General features: G+C 45.0%; 1 protein-coding gene across 3 annotated transcripts in view; it reads right to left on the bottom strand.

Annotated features, from left to right (window-relative positions):
- Positions 1 to 22,061, bottom strand: part of GRAMD4 (GRAM domain containing 4) — a 98,076-nt gene that overhangs the window by 57,130 nt on the left and 18,885 nt on the right. For 2 of the 3 annotated variants that reach the window (XM_077935810.1, XM_028747834.2), the window contains exons 2-3: positions 16,054 to 16,264; positions 3,419 to 3,539 (exon numbers count right to left, since the gene is read on the bottom strand). In XM_077935810.1, coding sequence (XP_077791936.1) covers positions 3,419 to 3,539; positions 16,054 to 16,264 — 332 coding nt within the window. Of the gene's footprint in view, positions 1 to 3,418; positions 3,540 to 3,718; positions 3,828 to 16,053; positions 16,265 to 22,061 lie in introns of those variants that run through there. The other variant, XM_077935811.1, reaches the window with a different exon arrangement.

Below are 22,061 nucleotides of genomic sequence, written 5' to 3'. Positions count from 1 at the left end.
GGTCCGTTCTTAACCTGAAACTGTTCTTAACCTGAGGTACCACTTTAGCTAATGGGGCCTCCCGCTGCCGCCATGCCGCCGCCACACGATTTCTGTTATCATCTTGAAGTAAAGTTCTCAACCCGAAGTACTACCAGGTTAGCGGAGTCTGTAACCTGAAGCGTCTGTAACGTGAAGCGTCTGTAACCCGAGCTACCACTGTATTACAATTACAAGAGCTCTAATTCAAGGCCAAGCGAATCACTTCGAGCGAGGTGACAAAATTCAAAGCACACACAAGTCTAAACCAACACTGTCAAGCTACGCTTTTGGCTTGTTTATCCGCTGAAAAGGAAGAAAAAGCAGGCCTTCAGCTTAAGGCCACTAGGGCAGCAGCAGACAGAAGGCACAATACAAAGACTTGTTTAAACTAAGCCCATGTGATACAGGTAGAAACTTTCCAGCCCGGCTAGAGGCAGCATGCAAAATCCTCAGTTGGATTAGGAAGCATGTGTGCAAAATTTGCATGGTTCGGCTGGCAGACTGGAACATGCAAATCCCCAGGTCGGTAAAGGGCTGAAACTCAGTGGGAGAGCATCTCATATACATGCAGATGGCCGCATGTCCAAACCCCGACATCTCCTGGCAGCGACCCCTGTCTCAAAGTGCAGAGGGGTCGCTGCCAACCAGCGTAGAGCAGAGTTTCCCAAACTTGGCTCTCCAGTTGTTTTGGGACTACAGTTCCCATCATCCCTGACCACTGGTCCTGCTAGCAAGGGATGATGGGCGTTGTAGTCCAAAAAACAGCTGGAGACCCAAGTTTGGGAAACTCAATCCTAAACTGGGTGGAACAATGGTCTGACTCTGTATAAGGAAGCTTTCTGTGGTTCTCTAGCACTTAAAGAGCTGGAATCTTATGAATCCTAAAACGGAGCTGGGCTGGGGGGAGGAGTCAGATTCAATCTCCCTGCTCCTCCCCTTGCCAAGTCAGCAATCGGTGGGATTTTGTCATTCTATGAAAAGCCATATGTGTGCCACTCCTGCTAAACACCATGCCCTCTGCTGGATTGGAGCCAGATCGTAACTGCCTTAGGTTTCAGGACCAGAAGGGACAAGCCAGAGGGTTTTTATTATTGTTGTTGCTGCTGTAGTTTTGTTAGTTGCTTGCTGCGTAGCATGCCTCCAAGCGGCCTGCAATTGTAAAACGCACACCCACACACACACACACCAGAAACCAAAGGAAACAAAGCAGCATTATTCACACACACATAAAAGCTCATCCTGCACATTGGAGCAAAAGCGAGCAGGGTTAAATCAGAAACACCCTCTTCAAATTGCTCCTCGCCTCGTGCTTAGTCACTGTGCAAACTGTTGCCACCCAATGTGTGCACAAGAGGGCGGGGGAAGCACCTTTTCACCCCCCTGGCATGTTCCCACACCTGACAAGTGACTCTCGGCACCCTAGCCATGTGCCAGGATTGTGTTTGTTAAGCAGAGAAGAGAGTGCCACAAGCCTCGGGGTCAACAGAATCATCATCATCATCTTGCCTTGCAACAAACAGCACTCCATGCTTCCAGGAAAGGGGCCCCACCCCAACCAATATTTCCTGATTGACTGGCAAGCAGAAAGGAAGCTCTCTTTCTAATCGCTCAGTATCGAAATTTGTCTCCCCTATTCAGAACAGGCTGATGTAAGAAGGCGCTAGCTTTCTGCCACCAGAAATTGGAGATGCTTCCTCGCATTTGCCTTGATATGCTGAGCCCATGGGTTGTTTCTCTGGCTTGCAGCGAGGCAGTTAAAAAAAGAAAACTTGCCTAGTACTCCTACCCATGTAAACAAGCCCTCAGAGGATCTATTTTTATGTACAGTCACTGCTTTTCACCTTCATTGTGTCTTGCTCAGAATGAGCTGAACAATGGCTACGTAGACGCGTAAAGCCAAACCATGGTTTAGTGTTACATGCACCATCAGGAAGTAGTCTTACGGCTCATGCATTTTCCCTTCTCCCCCGCACCCTTTGGCAAGGAGGAGGACTCTGCCGGAGTTTAGTTTTACCTTCCACCTGGGCCACCTGGGCCAGGGATCGTGTTTGAAAATGAACTCTGGTTGGTTAAAAAAAAGCAGCCTTCAGAAACCGTGGTTGACGTTTCCTTCTTTTGAAAATGGCCAGTTTGTTTTTAAACTATGATCCAATGACATCAAGCTAACATTTTAGGAAACTCAAACTAAATTCTGGGTCATAGCAGCTCCTGTCTGCTCACGCGTGTAAAGCTGTATCCGTTTTCAGTTTCCACAATTAGACAACTAATGGTGAGCAACTATTTTTTAGATGTTACTTGGTTAATTCAAACTTACAGTAGCACCCACAATACCCATCTGTCTTTAACACTGGGGAGAACAGATTATTATTATTATTATTACTATTACTAATAGCCAGCCCATCTGGCTGGGTTTCCCCAGCCACTCTGGGCTGCTCCCAGCAGAATAACAACAACAACAACAACAACAACAACAACAACAGAAGAAGAAGAAGAAGAAGAAGAAGAAGAAGAAGAAGAAGAAGAAGAAACATCTGTTCACATCTGCCACAGTTCTACAGCCTGCTTATTCTGAACGCATATACAAATGTGACCTCTGATTGAAACCAAAATACTTTGGTTTTAGTTCTCGTAATATAACTGAAGCAGTTTGACCACTTTATAAACAGTTTTGCATTACAGTTATCCAGCTTACATCCTTCAAGCAGAGGGCTGTGTCCTAACACTGCCATCTTCCATTCACACAAAGGAGTTTCTATTCTTCCCCGCCCCTCCTGCAAGATCCCATGTCACCAAAATCTGCACTGGGAAGGGCCCCTGACTCACTGGAGTGGATGCGGGCGGTAGGAAAGGAAAGGGGACAGAGCAGGAATTCAGTATATGCACATGCACACACAATAGAATTTGAAAGCAGGCAGCCGCTGTGTTTATAGGACTTGATAGAAAAACCTTGCTATCCCGAAAAGAACCACACTGAGGATTCCATCTGAAAAGGAAATTGTTCTTTTCCCTCCCTGCAAAGCGCACCTCCATCTCTCCATCAATAGTTAGAAGCTTCCGAGCCGCACAGCGCCTGACTTGCTGAAAATAAGCTAGTGTTTGCCATCATCCTTTGCCTAGATAAGACATTTCATCACTCCCTCTCCACAATTAGCCTATTCCTAAACACCTCGTCGCTCCACATTTATAAATCTGAACTTTGAAAGAGTTTGCAGCTATCGAAACGAGTGAATTCACGCCAGGTGGTTCTTTTACATTAACAGCTTGTCATAAGATTAGCCAACATTTTAAATTCCACGTTTCCTACAGTCCTTCGCCCCCACCCCCCCTTCCTGGCCATGCACCAGATCATTGCTACATGGGCCACTATCATGCCATAAAAACATTCCTCTGTACTTACGTAGAAAATGTTTTTCCAGTAAGGCAATTTCCAGATGGCCTTTGATCTCATTTAATCTATCCGACTCCGTTCTGTTGTAATCCTGGACTCCCGAAGCCATGTTGATGGTCCCAGGACCAGCCTACACAGGGGAAAGGCAGAGAGAACAAAAACGTTGGTGGGTAAGAAAGCAGCCTCTCTCAAGGGGGTCATTTGCACACTCCAAAAGAAAAAAACCCCAAAGCAATTCAGAAAACGTGGGTGCGGATTATTGTATTGTTATTTTTTTAAAAAAGGAAAGTGCAGAGCAGATCGACAAACCTCTTATTCAGCATTAGCTCTCTGAAACAAATCAATAGGAGCTGAAGAAAAGAAACCGTGCCTCTTCAGTCAGCCGTCTTCGGACACTGCGCATGCTCAGGCTCTCTGAGAGCCATAAGGGAAAGCATTTGAGTTCTGCAGCAAAAATCATCACCATCAAAACTCTTTTCTATTGGGTAGAAAGCACTTTTCAAATTATGGGCATTCCGAGTCAATAGACCTGGTGGTTCCCCCCCCCCCCCCTTCAAAGAAAGTATTTAAGCAATTATCAGCCATGTAAATTAAAGCATTTGCTGAACACTGGCTGACGCTGCATAAATCCCGTCTCATGTATATGCTAATATATGATGGAGCGAGCTGTAACAAAGAAGGGACTGCAGTCCTCGTGCAAGGCAGACAATAGAGGGGAGCACCCATGTTTGGAGCATATGAGAAAAACCTGGCAAGTTTAAATACCTAGCACGCGTTAGACATAACCAGATTCCTTCTGTGCAAAAATAAACAGTGAGAAACATGCAGCAGTGCAAAGTTCAGGAGGCAGACTGCATTAACTCCCTAGAAAAGAGAGCTGTTTTCAAGGAACTGAGAAGCTAGATAAAGCGTAAACAAAGGAAAATATATATATACACACAAAAACCAGAGGTATGTGTGCGGATATCTTGGACAAAGTGGATTGCTAAACCGCATGAAATGAGTTGGCAGGGAGCTAATAAAGACATCACTGGGTCAAAATTATCAAACTATGTCAGGATGAAGAGTACCACTAAGGACTGCTTTTATAGCAGTATATTGGTTATCGTTTGCCCTGCAACAAATGACGTTTCTGGATGCGCACCGTCAACGCATATTGCTTGGAAGTAAACAAGGCGAGAATAAAATATTTTTTACAAAAAGGAGTGGCCAATTAACTTGGCATTGCCAGAAGACACGCGATGCAACAACATGCTGAAACTAAGCATGTCAGGGGACAGAAGACCCATTGCTTTGCCCATTGAGTTCCATGGAAGGGAGGAAGGTGAGATATCAATGAAATTTTAAAATGGCTCACGGGCATAGCTGTCAACTTACATATTTGAAAATAAGGGACCAGCAGCCTCAAAAATAAGGGATCAGCAGCCAAAATAGGGGATTTTCAGAGCACAGGTATGTTCAACTTCTGAGCCCCTCCAAGCCAAAGGCAGAAAGCCCAGCCAGCAGCCAAACAAAGCCTCAAGCGGTGGTTCCCACAGCGCTGCAACCCGGCAAAGGGGATGCAGCAAGGAAAACCACTGTCACCTCTCCGCTGGGAAGCGCTGAGCAAAGGCGAGTCCCCAGGCAACGCGGTCAATTTGATTGGCACAAGGCATGCAAGCTCCACCCCCTAGTTGTTCTTAGACTCCTTATTGGGTGAGCAACGCAGCCAAGCAACACAGTTGGAGCCTCCCTCCTCCCTGGCTGGCAGGGAGAGGAGCTGCTTCCTATGAAACCCGGGAAATTTAAGGGACATCATCAATAAGGGACAGCAGCAGGACACAGCGCTGGGATAAGGGACTTTCCCGCCAAATAAGGGACGGTTGACAGCTATGCTCGCGGGCCAATTTTGTCGCCAGTCAATTATGTAGCTCCCCTCCAAGCCAATTTCTAATCTGTCTTTCCAACACAAGTTTGTGCGATAGCAGCTACGATCGGCTCGCCACCTTCACTCAATAATAGATTCTGAAAACTTTGGCAGAGTCACATGCAAAATTTACAGATGTAAATTATGCACTGCAAGACAATGCAGGCGTCAAAAATTATAAAATCCCTGCTGCTGACAACTAGAATGGAAGATATACACTGGTCATGGAGCAAATCTGAGCAGCAATCTTTAATAACCCAGAACAAGACAAACAGTTTTACTTGTGGAACGATGCCAACGTATGCTAAACCAAATGTAGTTAAATAGCATGGCAGGCATGACTAAAATGCTCTCCGTCAGGTATTACTACAATAGCTTCTTTCTGAGCCACTCCTCAGAGCCTCTTCCACAATTTTAAAAGGGTTTTCTGCCATGACACAGTCCCTGAGAAGGTTTCATCCACGTCCACCAGAGTTTTCATGAAAAATCAGGGGGGGGGGGGGAGGGAGAAGAGTGCAAACTTTTCTCTCTTAAAATTCTTGGCTCCAACGTCTCAAAGCACATCCATGTTTCGGTTCCATTGCAAAGTTTCCAAAAAAGCAAAAATCCCGATGACGTCATCAGAATTTCCCTGCGTACTTTTTCCTTTGTAATATTTACACAGGGCACAAAAGGGGGGGCTTTTTATTGCTAAACACCAGCTGTTGTTGCAAAATATTGTAAACCTCCCTTAAAATGTGCTCGCTCCTCTGGGGAAGTCACATGGCAATTTAATATAGCCAAGCTGAACCCAGAGCTAAGTGGCAAGGCTTCAGCCACAGAAGGTTTTCCATTAATCATGACACATTTTGTCAGTGCACACTAAATGGGTTGTGCCTATCTTTGGCATTTAATCTTCACAAAAATTGTACTCGATTTTCCAATACAGTGGTACCTCAGGTTAAGGACTTAATTCGTTCTGGAGGTCTGTACTTAACCTGAAACTGTTCTTAACCTGAAGCGCCACTTTTGCTAATGGGGCCTCCTGCTGCCGCTGCGCCGCTGGAGCACGATTTCTGTTCTCATCCTGAAGCAAAGTTCTTAACCTGAGGTAATATTTCTGGGTTAGTGAAGTCTGTAACCTGAAGCACATGAAACCCGAGGTACCACTGTATTAGAATAGGAATTTGTAACACCCAATGCGATTACAATATTTTCCATCGACAAGCAACATTGAGCATGCTCACATACTCATTGTCTTTTTAACTGGATCACCTAAGCATATAGTAACTATAAACTACAGTAGTTTTCTTTTCTTTTCTTTCCAATTATAGCAGTTTTCCAAAAGCAGCTGTTCATCTGCTCACCTGTGGCGAATAATGCTAATGTCTTACAAGGTTGACACGAAACAGTGAGCAGACAAGGTCGGCTAATAGTTTCTTTACAAGGCCGTGTAAAATGGTGCTGTAACTACAGACTTGGCCGAAAAACCGGAACCGCAAATTCCTATTTTGCTGGAATCTGTGTTTAAAGCAGCAAGGGTCGAAGAGTCACCTTAAGAAAACTCTGCGCTCTACACAGTAATCTAGAAAGAACTGCATAATGAGATATAATCTCATGAAACTGGATACAATGCAGGTAGCCTGCTCAGGTTCCAACATGTATTAACTACGATGAGAACAACTTGCATCTGGCATTTGGGCCTTTATTTCTATCCATGTAATGTACATAGTTATGCACCTGAAATAACATTTCATTTCATACGTAATGCAAACAACAACATGGCCTTTTGTATCGTGTTTTCTAGATGCAGCAACAGATGAAACAAAAATTGTTTTGAATTATAAATGATCCCAACAACTTGGGGGAAAACCGCACCAACAGTGCGTTCCTGTACGTGTCTACACAAAAGCCAGCCCCCTTGGATTCAATGGGATTTACTCCCAGGTAAGTAGGCACATGGGACACGGGTGGCGCTGTGGGTTAAACCACAGAGCCTAGGACTTGCAGATCAGAAGGTCGGCGGTTCGAATCCCCGCGACGGGGTGAGCTCCCGTTGCTCAGTCCCTGCTCCTGCCCACCTAGCAGTTCAAAAGCACGTCAAAGTGCAAGTAGATAAATAGGTACTGTTCCAGCGGAAAGGTAAACGGCATTTCCATGCGCTGCTCTGGTTCGCCAGAAGTGTCTTTGTCATGCTGGCCACATGACCCGGAAGCTGTACGCCAGCTCCCTTGGCCAATAAAGCGAGATGAGCGCCACAACCCCAGAGTCGGCCACAACTGGACCTAATGGTCAGGGGTCCCTTTACCTTTAAGTAGGCACAGGATGTCATATGATATGCATCCACACCGGTGAAAGTTGTGGAAGATGTATAGAACTGCGACAAATATACGTTGGAAATGAAAAGGGAAGGAAGGCACCTTTTATCATATGTGGTGGATGTGCAGGGCAGTAAAAGCATTTTGGGAAATGATATACCATATTTTTCCATGTATAACATGCCCCCTATTTTGGGGGACTCCAAATTAAGAAAATGGGGGGAGATTGTCCATAGTTGTTGATGAGCTTTTTTTAGGGGGGGATTGCTGAACATCGTCACTCACACGCGTTGGAAAAGCCACTTGCATGGCGAGTTCACGCCCCCCCCCCCAGTGGAAATAATGACACAATTATTAAGGTTAATGGGCTAAATAAGGCCGCAACTTTATTGGTTACAGGTGATGAGTGGTATTGGCTTAGGTCAGGGGTCTGCAACCTTTAAGACAAAAAGAGCCACTTGGACCCGTTTCCGAAGAAAAAAAACCTGGGAGCCGCAAAACCATTGCGACATTTAAAACAAATATATCTCCGGAGCCGCGATCTGACAGCGGGCGGGAAGGTGACGTCGGGACGGTGCGTGACTAACGCACGCACCGCCCCCATGCGACGTCACAGCCAGTACAGCGCCCGCCACAGTGGGGAGTGTCGGAGCGCACAGTGCGCCTCCTCCCCTCGCTAGTATCCGCATCGGAGCCGCGGCAAAGGTGTAAAAGAGCCACATGCGGCTCCGGAGCCGCGGGTTGCAGACCCCTGGCTTAGGTATTGGTGCTAACCAACTATATCCAACTTCAGCCCATCCGCTTGAAGTCCGGGAAGGGTTAACCACCAGTAGGGGGAGTCCTGCTGATGCACATCAACTAGACAGTGTTTCCCAACCTTGGGCCTCCAGCTGTTTTTGGACTACAACTCCCATCATCCCTAGCTAGCAAGACCAGTGGTCAGGGATGATGGGAATTGTAGTTCAAAAACAGCTGGAGGCCCAAGGTTGGGAAACACTGAACTAGGAACTTCCCCGGGGTCACCGATTGGGGGCGTGCCTTAGGCTCTCACCTCCATAGGCTTCGGACAAGGCCACCACCCCCCCCCCCGGAATCCTTTATCTTCAATATGCGGGGCAGGTGATGGCACTACCTCCCCTCTTCCATCTACAGAGCAATACCAATGCCTAACCACCAATACCAAGGAAGTTGTGATGATTTGCTGCGAGGTAGGCAAAAACCAAGTGGCTGGTGCCAATTTGCCAAGTGGGAAAATTCCTACCTGGCCCCTCAACGGTGACCAACCAAGGTCCATAGCAAGGTCAAGGAACAAAAACCTTATAGGGCGGGAGGGTGGGAAAAGCAGGAACAGCTGGCAGGCGGCAAAGAGGGAGATCCCCGGCCGCGTCCTGGTTTAAATAAGGCAGGCCACACCCCCAGAGCCAGATGATTGGCTGGCCAGGAGGTGACGCGGCTGGGAATCCCTTCCAATCACGCGGGGGCTGGGGCCATGAAGCCCGCAACGTCACCTCCTCCAAATGGCAGAGTGGCTCTTTCGTCTGTCCCCAAGCCGGCGGAAACCAACAACCGCCTGCCCAATTGACACAGCGACAACCAATCAAGAACAGTCTTTGCTGCAGCTGCCAATAACACGCCCAGTAGCCGCTGACAATCTCCGGCTCGCGACAGCAACCAATCCCATGTCCCCCCAATGCGCTACCCGTGCGTAAGGCAACCCCCAATTTTCAACGTAATTCTTTGAGAAAAATACATCGTCTTATACACAGAAAAGTATGGTATGAAACAAAACAAAAAATGTTTCAAATAACGTTTGTGAAAAAACCAGAAGCATTTTTTATTAGGTGCAGAAATACCACAGGAGCATAAAAGACTATTCGTGACAGCCATGTGGATAGTTCTAGCCCAGAGATGGAAAGAAGAAAAAGTCCCAATAAAGAAGAAGGGTTAATGAAGATGATGGACTACGCCAAAATGGCGAAAATGACCGGGAGGATCAGAAACCAGGAAGATAAGAACTTTAATAAGGAATGGGGGGAATTTATAAGTTATCTTGGAGAACACGACAAACAACTGAAAACAATGGGCAGGATTGTTATAACATTTGTAATGTAACAAAAACTATAGTAAAAATAGAGTTTTAAGGAAACATGGAAGAAGTTATAAGATGCAAATGAAAAATATTAACAGTGGGACCCATGAAGGGGGGGGGGGAGAAAGTCTAAGGGTTTTGTTTAAGATTATGATTGATATTTCAATGTAGGTATTATCTGTAAAACGGAATAAAAAAAATTATGAAAAAGAAAAAAGAAAGTTGTGGACATAACCAGGAAGTAAGGTAGAAGAAGCTGCAAGACAGTAGAAATTAACCATACTGCTGGAGGAAACGTGCCTTTTTAAGAAGGATTAGAAAAACCATCTTAAAAAACAGGTCAATTGGCAGCTCTTAGCCATGGTGGCTAAACGAACCTCCATTCTCAGAAGCAATCGTAAAATCAGAATTACGGAATGGGAGCCTATGAACTAGGTTATACTAAATGATCAGGGAGAAAAAATAAGATTATCAAACCTCTAGGATTATAAGTTTATAAGTGGATGGGCAATCGATATTTGGAAAGCAAACTTGGTTTGAACCCCTCAGGAGCTCCTTTGCACTACAGGTGAACAGAAATGGTTGCGACTCAGCTGCCTTAAGCCGCGTTTTAATTCACACGTCAAGGTCACGCAGCAGAGTCAATATAACAGCTCTAGAATCCACTCCTTTTTTGTGGCATGGCACAGAGCAGGTTATTTTTAACTCAAGAGGCTGGAACAAGCAAGTCTACAACACTTGAGAAGGGGCCATCAGCAGCCACCAATATCTGCTCATTGCTTTCACCACGTTGCAAGCCGATGACTTGATTGCGTTAGTGAACTTCAACGGCCTCCAGCAATTCCAGACTTAAGACCCACCTTCAACACAAGGTCCCTTTCAATCTACCATGCACTGTCCTTCACTTTACTACATCTGTTTGTCGAGATCTGTCCTTCTACAGAGCTGAATTTATAGAAGCTGCCAGTCGCAGAAGTTTGAGGTCTAAACTCGGGTGCATGGAGCCTCTTTGTATTAACTTGCGGCCAAAACAATGGAGACCTGAAAGACCCAGAACCAGATCGCCTAACATTTTTGACATGAAAGCTGCCCTAGAAACCTTCCCGTTTGATCATAGGAAAGGTATGCCTAGGGCAAACACTTCCCTGAGTTCTAGTGCCTCTCCAGCCCCAGGTACTGACCCCCAAGATAGAAAACAAGACTCTAAAGGGGAGATTTATGTCAGAAAACCCTTTGTAGTTGCTTTTAAGTAATAATGAAAACTATGGAAAATCCAGCCAGGGATTGCTTAGGTCAGTGATGGCCAATGGGCAGATCGTGAGCTACTGGGTTGCCTGTGGTAGATTGTGGGACGCCCCCCCCCAAAAAAAGCTCAACAACTTTGGTCAATCCAGTGGGTAGATCACCGGCAGTTTTTTTATACAGTGGTGCCTCACAAGACGAAATTAATTCGTTCCGCGATTTTTTTCGTCTTGCGATTTTTTTCGTCTTGCGAAGCACGGTTTCGGAAAAGTTTTGGAAAAGCTTCAAAAATCACCAAAGTCTTCAAAAACCTCAAAAAAGGCTACCACACCGCGTGCTATGAGTTGCTCCTCGAAGTCAAGTCGCAACTGTATTAACGGTTTTAAGAAAAAGGAAACTTGCAAGATGTTTCCATCTTGCGAAGCAAGCCCATAGGGAAAATCGTCTTGCGAAGCAACTCCAAAAACCAAAAACCCTTTCGTCTTGCGAGTTTTCCGTCTTGCGAGGCATTCGTCTTGCGAGGTACCACTGTAGTGGGAGTAGATTGCAGTCTCTTGGAAGTTGGACAAGCCTGGCCTAGGTCTTATCTAATAATAATAATAATAATAATAATAATAATAATAATAATAATAATATATTTATTTATACCCTGCCCTCCCCAGCCATGACTGGGCTCAGGGGGGCTAACACTAGGTATAAAAACAATTGATTAAAATACAACTTAAAAACAAGATTAAAATACAACATTAAAATTAAAATGCAGCCTCATTTCAGTAGAAACTCAAATCAAAAACTTTTTGGGGGTGAAAACGTCAAATCTTCACCAAGGCCAACTATCCAGACTGGTCTTACGTGGGCCAGAAAAAAGCCAGGGAAGTCCACAAATAGGAGTTCCATCACAGAAGGAGAAATAAAAAAGGAAGGAGGGGGAGGGGATCAAGATCTACTTCATTCCTCAGTGGGGAAAATGCGCTCTGCAGCCAATCAGGGTGGTTTTTAATATACTCTTGGTATATTCCAAGGCTGTCCTGGCTCACTGTGGCTTTTTCTGCATTGAACATCATCATCATCATCATTATTTTCTGTGAAGCATCCCAAGCAATTTCATAATACAACAGAAACGTATATAAAATAAAACAATTGCATCTTTAAAACCACTTAAAAGCAATTTCGAATCCACTCCAGATACTTGAGTGGGATAAGAATCTCCACGGAGATGGCTTGTTGAAAGAGGAAAGTATTTCGATAGGCACCGAAAGGGCAGGGAAGATGGCGCCTGCTTGATCTGTAACAGAAGACCCGTGTTCCATAGGGTGGGTGCTGACACACTAATGGTCCGTCATGTGGAGCAGAACTCCAGGCAAGATGGCGCCTGAATGAAGCCCTCTCCTGCAGAGCAAAGTGTTTGGGGATATAAAGGAAGGAGACGAGCTTTCGTTTATGCCGGTGCCGAGCTTAAGAGGGCTTTGTACATGAATCAATCCGTGTTGGGAAAGGGGACCCTGTCAGATCTTGGAGAGCTGTAGCAAGCAGGGTGGATGTGATTTAGATCAAATTAAGTTAAATCACTATATTAATTCAGGGGTCAGCAAAATTTTTCAGCAGGGGGCTGGTCCACTGTCCCTCAGACCTTGTGGGGGGAAGGACTATATTTTGAAAGAGGGGGAGAACAAATTCCTATGCCCCACAAATAACCCAGAGATGCATTTTAAATAAAAACACACATTCTATTCATGTAAAAACACATTGATTCCCAGACCATCCACAGGCCCGATTTAGAAGGCGATTGGGCCAGATCCAGCCCCCGGGTCTTAGTTTGCCTACCCATGATTTAAATCATTAGTCAGTAAGATTTGATTTAAATCATCCCCCCACCCCGAAAGACTCGTTCTTGCTGGTATAATCTTAATATTTACAACCAGATGGTTTCATTTTGGGAATAATAAATTTTCAGAGTAGTTTTTGCAGTTATATCAAAAATTACTGATTTGGTTATACTATTAGAAATACATAAACCAATAATTATTAAATGAAGGCAAGGTTTAGTAAGTTAAATGTTTATATTTGGACAACTTTTCTGTTGTGCTTTATTGGAAGGAGAAAAGTGATCATTTCCTTAATAACAATTTAATCAATTTATTTAACTAAAACAATAACATTATAGCATATGTATCCATGTTTGTTAACTGATGTGGTTAAACATTTTTTAAAAAAAAAGACTGAGTTTTAGCACACATGAAAAACTTAAACAAATCCTTATTTCCTGATGGACTATAATGTAACTTAAATAGAAAACTATCTTTAGAAAGATTTTTCCTCCAAAAGCATTTTATTTTAAAAATCCAATTTAAATTATAAAAAAATCTTGTTAACATTTTTAAAATATGATTTATTTATTTTTTAAATCCATTGATTTTTATTCAGCCCTGGTAGCGAGTCGGAGTAGGCAGCACACAGCTAGGCCCACCAAAAGCTAGCCATTTCCTCTCCCTCATCTTTCCGTCATTCTTTCCCCCTCTCTTTTCCCTCCTCCTCCAGAAGAGGATTACACGGCACCACTAGGATAAGCCAGCTCAAATAAGGTCATGACACAGTTGCTGTTGTCAAAATCTTGAAGGCTAAAGGCAACTAGGTTGGGCTCTGATCAACAGCACCCAAATTGATAGCCGTTCATTCCCAATCTGTCGTCCTGCCTACACTGTCAGTCACTGCCCGAATTAAAATGCCAACCAGCCCGTCTTAAAATACTGGGTTAGTTACAGGGTAGTCACATGGGTAGCAGGCCGTTTGTATAAGCTGAACACACAACACACCAGCCCCAGGGATTAGATACCGGCAGGAGCATCTAAAACGAAAGCTGGTGCTGCGGAAGAAGCCAGAAGACCATCTTGGCTGCGAGACCTGCTCCCTGCCTTGCTGGGACTGACTCCAGCTACAAAAAGCTGAGGCTGCTGAACAGACTTTGGGGCTGGGGTGTTCTTTTGGGAGTTTTGTTGGGGGAGGTTGGGGGAGTTTTGTTGGGGGAGGATACTAACCTTTTGTATTTTTATTTTAGATCTAATTACGATTTATGTGGAAATGGTTCAATTTGGTTGTGCACTTTTCTTTTCTTTTTCCCCCAAAAATAAATAAATGCCGAATTGCATTGAATTTATTGCATGTTCCACTTCCTGCCTTGTAATTAATCCCTTTAGTAGGATCTTTGGTTGTGCACTTTTCAATGTGTTTTATTTATTGTTTACAACTACTTTTGTTATGTTTGTAATTATGTACAATGCTACCTTGGTTCCCAAACTTAATCCATTCCGGAAGTCCGTTCTTAAACAAAAGCATTCTTAAACCAAGGTGTGCTTTCCCATAGTAGAAGGGGACTCAATTTACAAACGGAACACACTCAACAGGAAGCAGAACATGTTCTGCTTCCAAAGCAAAGTTCACAAACCAAAACACCTACTTCTGTGTTTGCAGCGTTCTTAGTCCAAGTTGTTCATAAACTAAGCTGTTCTTAAACCAAGGCACCAGTGTAGATATTTTTATGTAAGAGGTCCTGAGCATGGTTTTAACTCTTTGAAAGGCAGCAAATGATAAAATGATGACAATAATGAAAACAACGGATCAGATTTAACTCCACTTCCCAGTGGCCTGGTTCAGATATAACCCTGAAATTTACACCCTTCTCTGATTAGGATCTCAAATGTCTAATGAAATCATAGTTAAGCTCAGAGGATAGGTACACAGAGACATGAGTGACAGTTATTTCTCACCCTGCAGACAAGAAGGCAGAAGAGGGAAGTAAATTGCCTTCACCATGGACCACTTTGGTCCAGAAGTATTACTGAATAATGGTTGACAAAACTCAAAAAAGCTCTTGAAACATTTCACATCCTGATCTGTGGCTAATTTTTAACTATGGGTTAAATGTGGGGGGGGGGGGATCTGCGGCCCTCCAGATGTTGTTGAGCTACAAATTTCCTTTTCCCTGATTACTGCTGGTTTCCGGGGCTGATTGGAGCTGGGAATCTAACAATAATGGGAAAAACCACAGGTTCCTCATCACTGAATTGGTGGATTAGACGTTCAGATATGATCCGTCCCGAAAACAAACCACAGTTAAAGCATTAAGTGTGCATGGGACTAATAAGAAAAACCAAACAGAGCATAATTTTTGCGTTACAAACACTTAAAATGTTTTTCAAAATAAGAATGTGACCACACACAGACACACATCATTAGCCCTAGACAAAAATTCCTCGATTACATCCTTTGCTCTCTTTCCATCCGAACTGCCCTTGAGCAAATCTCTATTTTGCCAGCTGGAAATAATGTATTTATTACTGCACGGGTTGCAAAATTTGCCTAGGCTGCAAGTACGTTGAGAGCTAGGCACCAAGACAAGTATCATAAGGGGGAGTGTGAGACGTGGAGTGCTTACTTAACTTATGCAGGTGTGATTTTTGCATTTTTGTATGCTTGCTTTGCTGTTCTTGTTGTTCAGTCTTAAATCAATTGTTTGTATCCTACGGATTGTGACCAATTGTGACAGCTTATAAAGGTAAAAGTAAAGGGACCCCTAACCATTAGGTCCAGTCGTAGCTGACTCTGGGGTTGCGGCGCTCATCTCGCTTTATTGGCCGAGGGAGCCGGCATACAGCTTCCGGGTCATGTGGCCAGCATGACTAAGCCACTTCTGGCAAACAAAAGCCGCGCACAGAAACACCGTTTACCTTCCCGCCAGAGCGGTACCTATTTATCTACTTGCACTTTGACGTGCTTTTGAACTGCTAGGTTGGCAGGAGCAGGGACCGAGCAACGGGAGCTCACCCCATCGCGGGGATTCGAACCACCAACCTTCTGATCAGCAGGTCCTAGGCTCTGTGGTTTAACCCACAGCGCCACCCGCATCCCATGTGACAGCTTATAGCTTTTAGCAATAAAGATTCATTCATTCATTCAGCCAGGAGTGCCATCTTGGCCCCGGGGCCGTGGGTGCCATGCAGCATGCATGGCCCTGGCACAGAATTTTGTGGGTGCCCGGCCCCTCCATGGGGAATTTTGTGGGTGCCCCGGCACCCAGGGAGTTGGCACGTATGTCAATAGCGCAGATACTTACAGGGTCTCTCAATTCATCGCTGTCTTTGCCTGCCGTACGAGGTATTTTCATAGGAATTTCATCTCCACATTCAGTGTCGGAAGCATTAGGAGACTCTGCTAAATCGAGGAACTCATCTCTCTTGTGACCTCTGAACCTTATTTTGTCTAACCTCTTTAGCATGTTCAGCACTGCTCCTTTCTGCTTTATCTTAACATGACGGTTGGAGTCCCTGCAAAACACAAAGGGAAGTGGCAGAGACAAGGGAAAAAGATTATTTTCGGAGGACATGCATGATAAACATTATAATTATACAGAGTGCTCTTATAATCACGCATTGAACGCTTGCGGCAAAAATAGTAATCCCGTTTCCGAACGAAAGAAAAAACACTCTAGCTTATGTTTCAAAATCCTTTTTAAAATAAAAAAGTGACTATTAATAGAGAAAGCATTTTGTGGAACAATCATTTCCGCCAGTATGAGAGCACTGAGGAATAGAACATGACAAAGTTTTGTGTCATTTGCTCGCGGAGCAAAACCCTTACCAATTCTACGTTTCAGAGGGGTTGACAAAATAAATTGTTATTTAGGAAACAGAGCTCTGCAAATCAGCTGGGAAACGCCGGGTTCAAATTTCAACAGTAATGAACTCAATAATGGGACTTTGAATACAGAGATGATGATTTCAACCTTACGGGCTACTTGGTAAAGTTTACTGGGATAATGTATGTGGAGTTATTTGATGACTTGAACAAGCTATATATAAATACAAATCGTTTTTAAATTGCACCCCCCAAAAAATGACAGCAAGGAAGCCATAAAGCTTAGGAAGCAATAACCCTGATACATATTGAATCCTAATAGAGTCATACCTTGGATCTCGAACGCCTTGCGAGTCAAACGTTTTGGCTCCTGAACGCCACAAACCCGGAAGTGAGTGTTCCAGTGGTGAACATTCTTTGGAACACAAACATCCAACACGGTTTCCGATTGGTTGCAGGAGCTTCCTGCAGCCAATTGGAAGCCGTGCCTTGGTTTCCAAACATTTTGGAATTCAAATGGACTTCCGGAATGGATTCTGTTCGACTTCTGAGGTACCACTGTATTACTAAGCCAGTATGACCAAGAGTGAAATGTTAACAATTAGCAATGCACTGGATCGGTAACATTCCCTTGAAACTAATTAATGTGTTGGAAATAGAGTGAGAAGTGACCCCACCAGTAGCCACTGCAACCTCTTATATTAAAATTGTTAAGAAAGGAAATTAACGCAAATCAGGAGTGGCTCTTGCACATTTACAGATCTGTGCAAATGTTTTTGCTGTGCCCACGTTGGGAAGCAATTCCCACACTCCCCAACTTACATAAACCCACACATGCAAACTCCTATTACCACAGCATTCTCATAGGTGAAAATGTTCCCAAATGGAGACAAGTCTGTATGGTGGCTCATTTGCCGGCAGTAATGTATTTAGCGTTAACTCTGGAAGCGTATATTCTCGATTCTGACCAAATTAAGCCTCCTGGTGTATATTTTGGTCTAGGAGGCCTAGCTTCATCAGAATCGAATCTACATTTCCAGAGTTTAAAGCTAAATACATTACTGCTGGTAAATGAGCCACCATGGATGCTAGAGGGCCATGAAAATTTGTGTCCTGGGCTTTTTAGATTCGTCTACCCATGTGCTATCTGAAACCAAAGGGGCACATTTGTTGCCAGATGAGATTTTGTTGTTGTTTCAGCAATCCGGATGGGTTAGGACAAACGTGGTTCTCCAGCTGTTGTTGGGACTACAATTCCCATCATCCCTGACCACTGGTCTTGCGAGCTAGGGAAGATGGGAGTTGTAGTACAAAAACAAGTTTGGGAAGCACTGGGTTAGGAGAAATAGAAGAAGCGAAGGAGAAGGTGGTGGCAAGGCCCTAAATGGGTAAACACTGACAGCACAATTTCGTTTCCGAGCACAATTCAAAGTGTTGGTGCTGACCTTTAAAGCCCTAAACGGCCTCGGTCCAGTATACCTGAAGGAGCGTCTCCACCCCCATCATTCAGCCCAGACACTGAGGTCCAGCGCCAAGGGCCTTCTGGCGGTTCCCTCATTGCGAGAAGCAAAGCTACAGGGAACCAGGCAGAGGGCCTTCTCGGTAGTGGCGCCCGCCCTGTGGAACGCCCTTCCAGCAGATGTCAAAGCGATAAACAACTACCTGACCTTCAGAAGACATCTTAAGGCAGCCCTGTTCAGGGAAGTTTTTAACGTGTGATATTTTACTGTATTTTTGGTTTCTATGGAAGCCGCCCAGAGTGGCTGGGGAGGCCCAGCCAGATGGGCGGGGTATAAATAATAAATTATTATTATTATTATTATTATTATTAGCACTGAAAAAGTGGGGAGCATGAAAAGTGGGGAGGAAAGCGAGGCATTTCGCAGAAGGTGGGATGGGAAACAAAGGCCACACCATACAGAGAAGTTCTTCAGCCCCTAACGGTGACTTCATCCTGTCTGCCAACTGTGTTCACAGATTCTTGGAAGGGGAAGATTTGAGATTCGAAGAAACAATGCAGAAGTCAACGGGTGGAAAAGTCTGCCTTGCAACATAACCACGGAGAAGCTGGCAAGCCGATTCCGTCAGGCTAAATTTGCGCTTCTCCTTCTGGAAGCGGAAACCACACCAAGATTACGACACTTTTGGTGTAAAGGAAATCTGTGCACACTTTAGCTCAGAGGTTTTCAACCTTTTTGAGTCCAGGGGTCCCTTGAGCAACTATATTCTGGGGGGCTCAATAGCCCAGTTACGTCACCCCTTGCCTGCAGAGCTGGCAGCCTCACACGCTTTTTTGAACACGCTCCCTTGTGGAGTGTTCCCTCAGCCTCCTCTCCTCTCCATTGGTAGTCCTCTGGGCAGCCTCTGTCACTGCCACCGCCCCTAGTTTTTGAGCTGCCCCCTCTGCCCCAAAGAGAGGTGCCTTCTCACACTGCCCCACAGGGACCTGGGACTTGTCTGTCCATTCCCAACGGCAAAGGATGGAGGACTGGCTGGCTGGGCTCGCTTGCTTGCTTACTCCAAGGCTGCCTCAGTTCCTGGCAACCAGCACCCCCTGGCCAGCCCCAGAGGCACCATTCTATGACCCTCACCCACAATGCCCCTTTTGGCACTTAAAATAGTTTGGACCCCACCCCATCCACAGGTCCATACCACAATCTTAACCGCTTCATGTATTTACAACCCGCACCTTCGTAAAGTGTATCAAAGCGGCTTACAACATTTGAAAGATAAGGGAAAACGGTCCACAAATATCCACAAAATGCCATTAAGAACATCAGTAGGCACTGCTTGGTTAAAAAGAGAAAATTATGTTGTGAAGGCCTATCTAAGCAGTGGTCAGAAGGGTGGTTCCTGCCGAAACTCTAGTGGCAGGGAGTTCCACAGGGCAGCGCTTGTCACACTAAAGCCTTCCTCCCCAGGGAAGGCCAACTGAACCTCAGGAGTGTGAGAAAGCTCTTTGGATCTCCTGGGAGATGCAAAGAGCTTCCAATGACTATAATATCAAGATATCACAAATAAGACACTGTGCACAGAGAAAGCTTTGAATATCCCTCTCACCTCAAGCCACGGTTTTTGAAGACATTGAGCCAAGACTCACCAAGTGATGTGGCAGCGAGTAATGAGATTATCTGTCTATACACACACATATGAATCAGCCCTGAGCAAAGACACAAGGTGACGTCTGCTGTGCTCTGAGAAGTGTGGTGCGTTACTAACGTCATCCGACGTGAAATTAAGAAACAAAACAGCCTAAGAAATGCGGGCAGGTACCTGCGCGTTTGGTTTATTACTCAAATAAAAAACAAAAACACCTGAAGAACCGTCTCTCGTTATTTCTTTTTAATCAACCGTCACATTCATGCATCCAGGCTCCCATCATATTTACATGTCATCTAGAAATCGTGACTTCCTGTGAACAAATGAGTCACAACTGTCTCACACATATATGGATTCACGTCAGGAGGAAACAAACCACAATTCCTGGCTTGCTGTTACCTCCAAGTCAATGCTTGTAGTTTGTTCTCGCTCCCCAAAAAACCACAATTTGTTCCGCCAGCAAGGAGGAGGCAAACCGCCTATTATGGTGTTAACTGAGACTTATACCCATGACATGTGAACTGGGTTTCCAGAACATTGGACAACTGCTCTCACCCTCTGTGATAGCCCAGAAGAGGAGAAGTCTCACTTCCAGATAAACAGCTCCTTTTCCATCTCTTGTAGGCTTCTGCAGATCACAAGTCCCATCTCCTTTGCAACTGACATGGTTCGTGAGTAGCATGTGCAGAAACCAGCTCCACCAGTTGCTTGGTGTGCCTACCTAAATGCTAAAGGCAAACTAGGGACGCGGGTGGCGCTGTGGACTAAAACCAGTGAGCCTCTTGGGCCTGCCAATAGGAAGGTCGGTGGTTCGAATCCCCACCATGGGGTGAGCTCCCATTGTTTTGTCCCAGCTCCTGCCAACCTAGCAGTTTGAAAGCATGCCCGTGCAAGTAGATAAATAGGTACCTCCATGGCGGGAAGGTAAACAGAGTTTCCGTGCACTCCAGTTTCCGTCACGGTGTCCCGTCATGCCAGAAGTGGCTTAGTCATGCTGGCCACATGACCTGGAAAGCTGTCTGTGGACAAACGCTGGCTCTCTTAGCTGGAAAAGCGAGATGTACACTGCACCCCATAGTTGCCTTTGACTGGACTTAACTTTCCAGGGGTCCTTTACCTTTTTTAAATAGGTAAAAGTTAAAGGACCCCTGGCAGTTAAGTCCAGCAGCAGACGACTCTGGGGTTGGGCGCTCATCTTGCTTTACAGGCCAAGGGAGCCGGCATTTGTCTGCAGACAGTTTTTCCACGTCATGTGGCCAGCATGACTAAGCCACTTCTGGTGCAATGGAACACCGAAACTAGAGCAGCACACAGAAACGCCGTTTACCTTCCCACTGGAAGGTCTATACCTTCCCACCTATTTATCTACTTGCACTTTTGGTGTGCTTCCGAACTGCTAGGTTGGCAGGAGCTGGGACCGGGCAATGGGAGCGCACCCCTTCGCGGGGATTCGAACCTCCAACCTTCTGATCGACAAGCCCAAGAGGCTCAGTGGTTTCAACAGAAGCCACAGAATTTAATTTGCCGATACGCATCCAGGAATTGACACCCCCCCCAAAAAAAAATAGTTTGTTTTTTCAATAAAGTATATATAATCATAGAAAACTAGGAGAAATTTTCTCCAAGGCCACTTTTCATAATGTATACATTAATCATAACCAGCATTAGGAATTAGCCAGGCGCTTTTTGTGAGTGGCGTGGGTCCAACTGCGACCACATGGAGATCTCTGGATGCCGGGCCGGCAACTGGGGAAAACAAAATGTCACATAGAGAATGATTTGAAATATTTTTCTTGGAGAATGAATTTATTTTGATTCTGGATTGTTTTATTTGATGTTTTAATGTGTTGCGAACTGCTTTGAGATTCTTCTTTGAAATATAAAGCGGTATAGAAATGAAATTATTATTGGTAGTACTGTAGTGTTTTTATTTTTATTGCTAAATCCCATTGCAAAAAAATAATAATACCTAGACCAGGGGTCTGCAACCTGTGGCTCCGGAGCCGCATGTGGCTCTTTTACACCTTTGCCGCGGCTCCGGGGCGGATACTAGCGAGGGGAGGAGGCGCACTGTGCGCCCCGACACTCCCCACTGTGGCGGGCGCTGTACTGGCTGTGACGTCGCATGGGGGCGGTGCATGCGTTAGTCACGCACCGTCCCGACGTCACCTTCCCGCCCGCCCGTCCGCCCTCTACATTGAAAGGGGGCATGTACGCTGGTCACTGTTTTGAAGGGGAGTGAAGAACACACACACACAAAATGGTAACTTGTTAATTTAACGTATATTTCTATGAGGAGGACTAATTCTGAGGGGTCAAACAAAGAAATAATTTAAAAAGTGACAAAAAAGTTTTTTTTATAATGACGAGTTTTGCGGCTCCCAGTTT

Source organism: Podarcis muralis, chromosome 10 (assembly GCF_964188315.1).
Source record: "Podarcis muralis chromosome 10, rPodMur119.hap1.1, whole genome shotgun sequence".
NCBI lineage: Eukaryota > Metazoa > Chordata > Lepidosauria > Squamata > Lacertidae > Podarcis > Podarcis muralis.
This window is presented reverse-complemented; position numbering and strand designations above follow the sequence as displayed.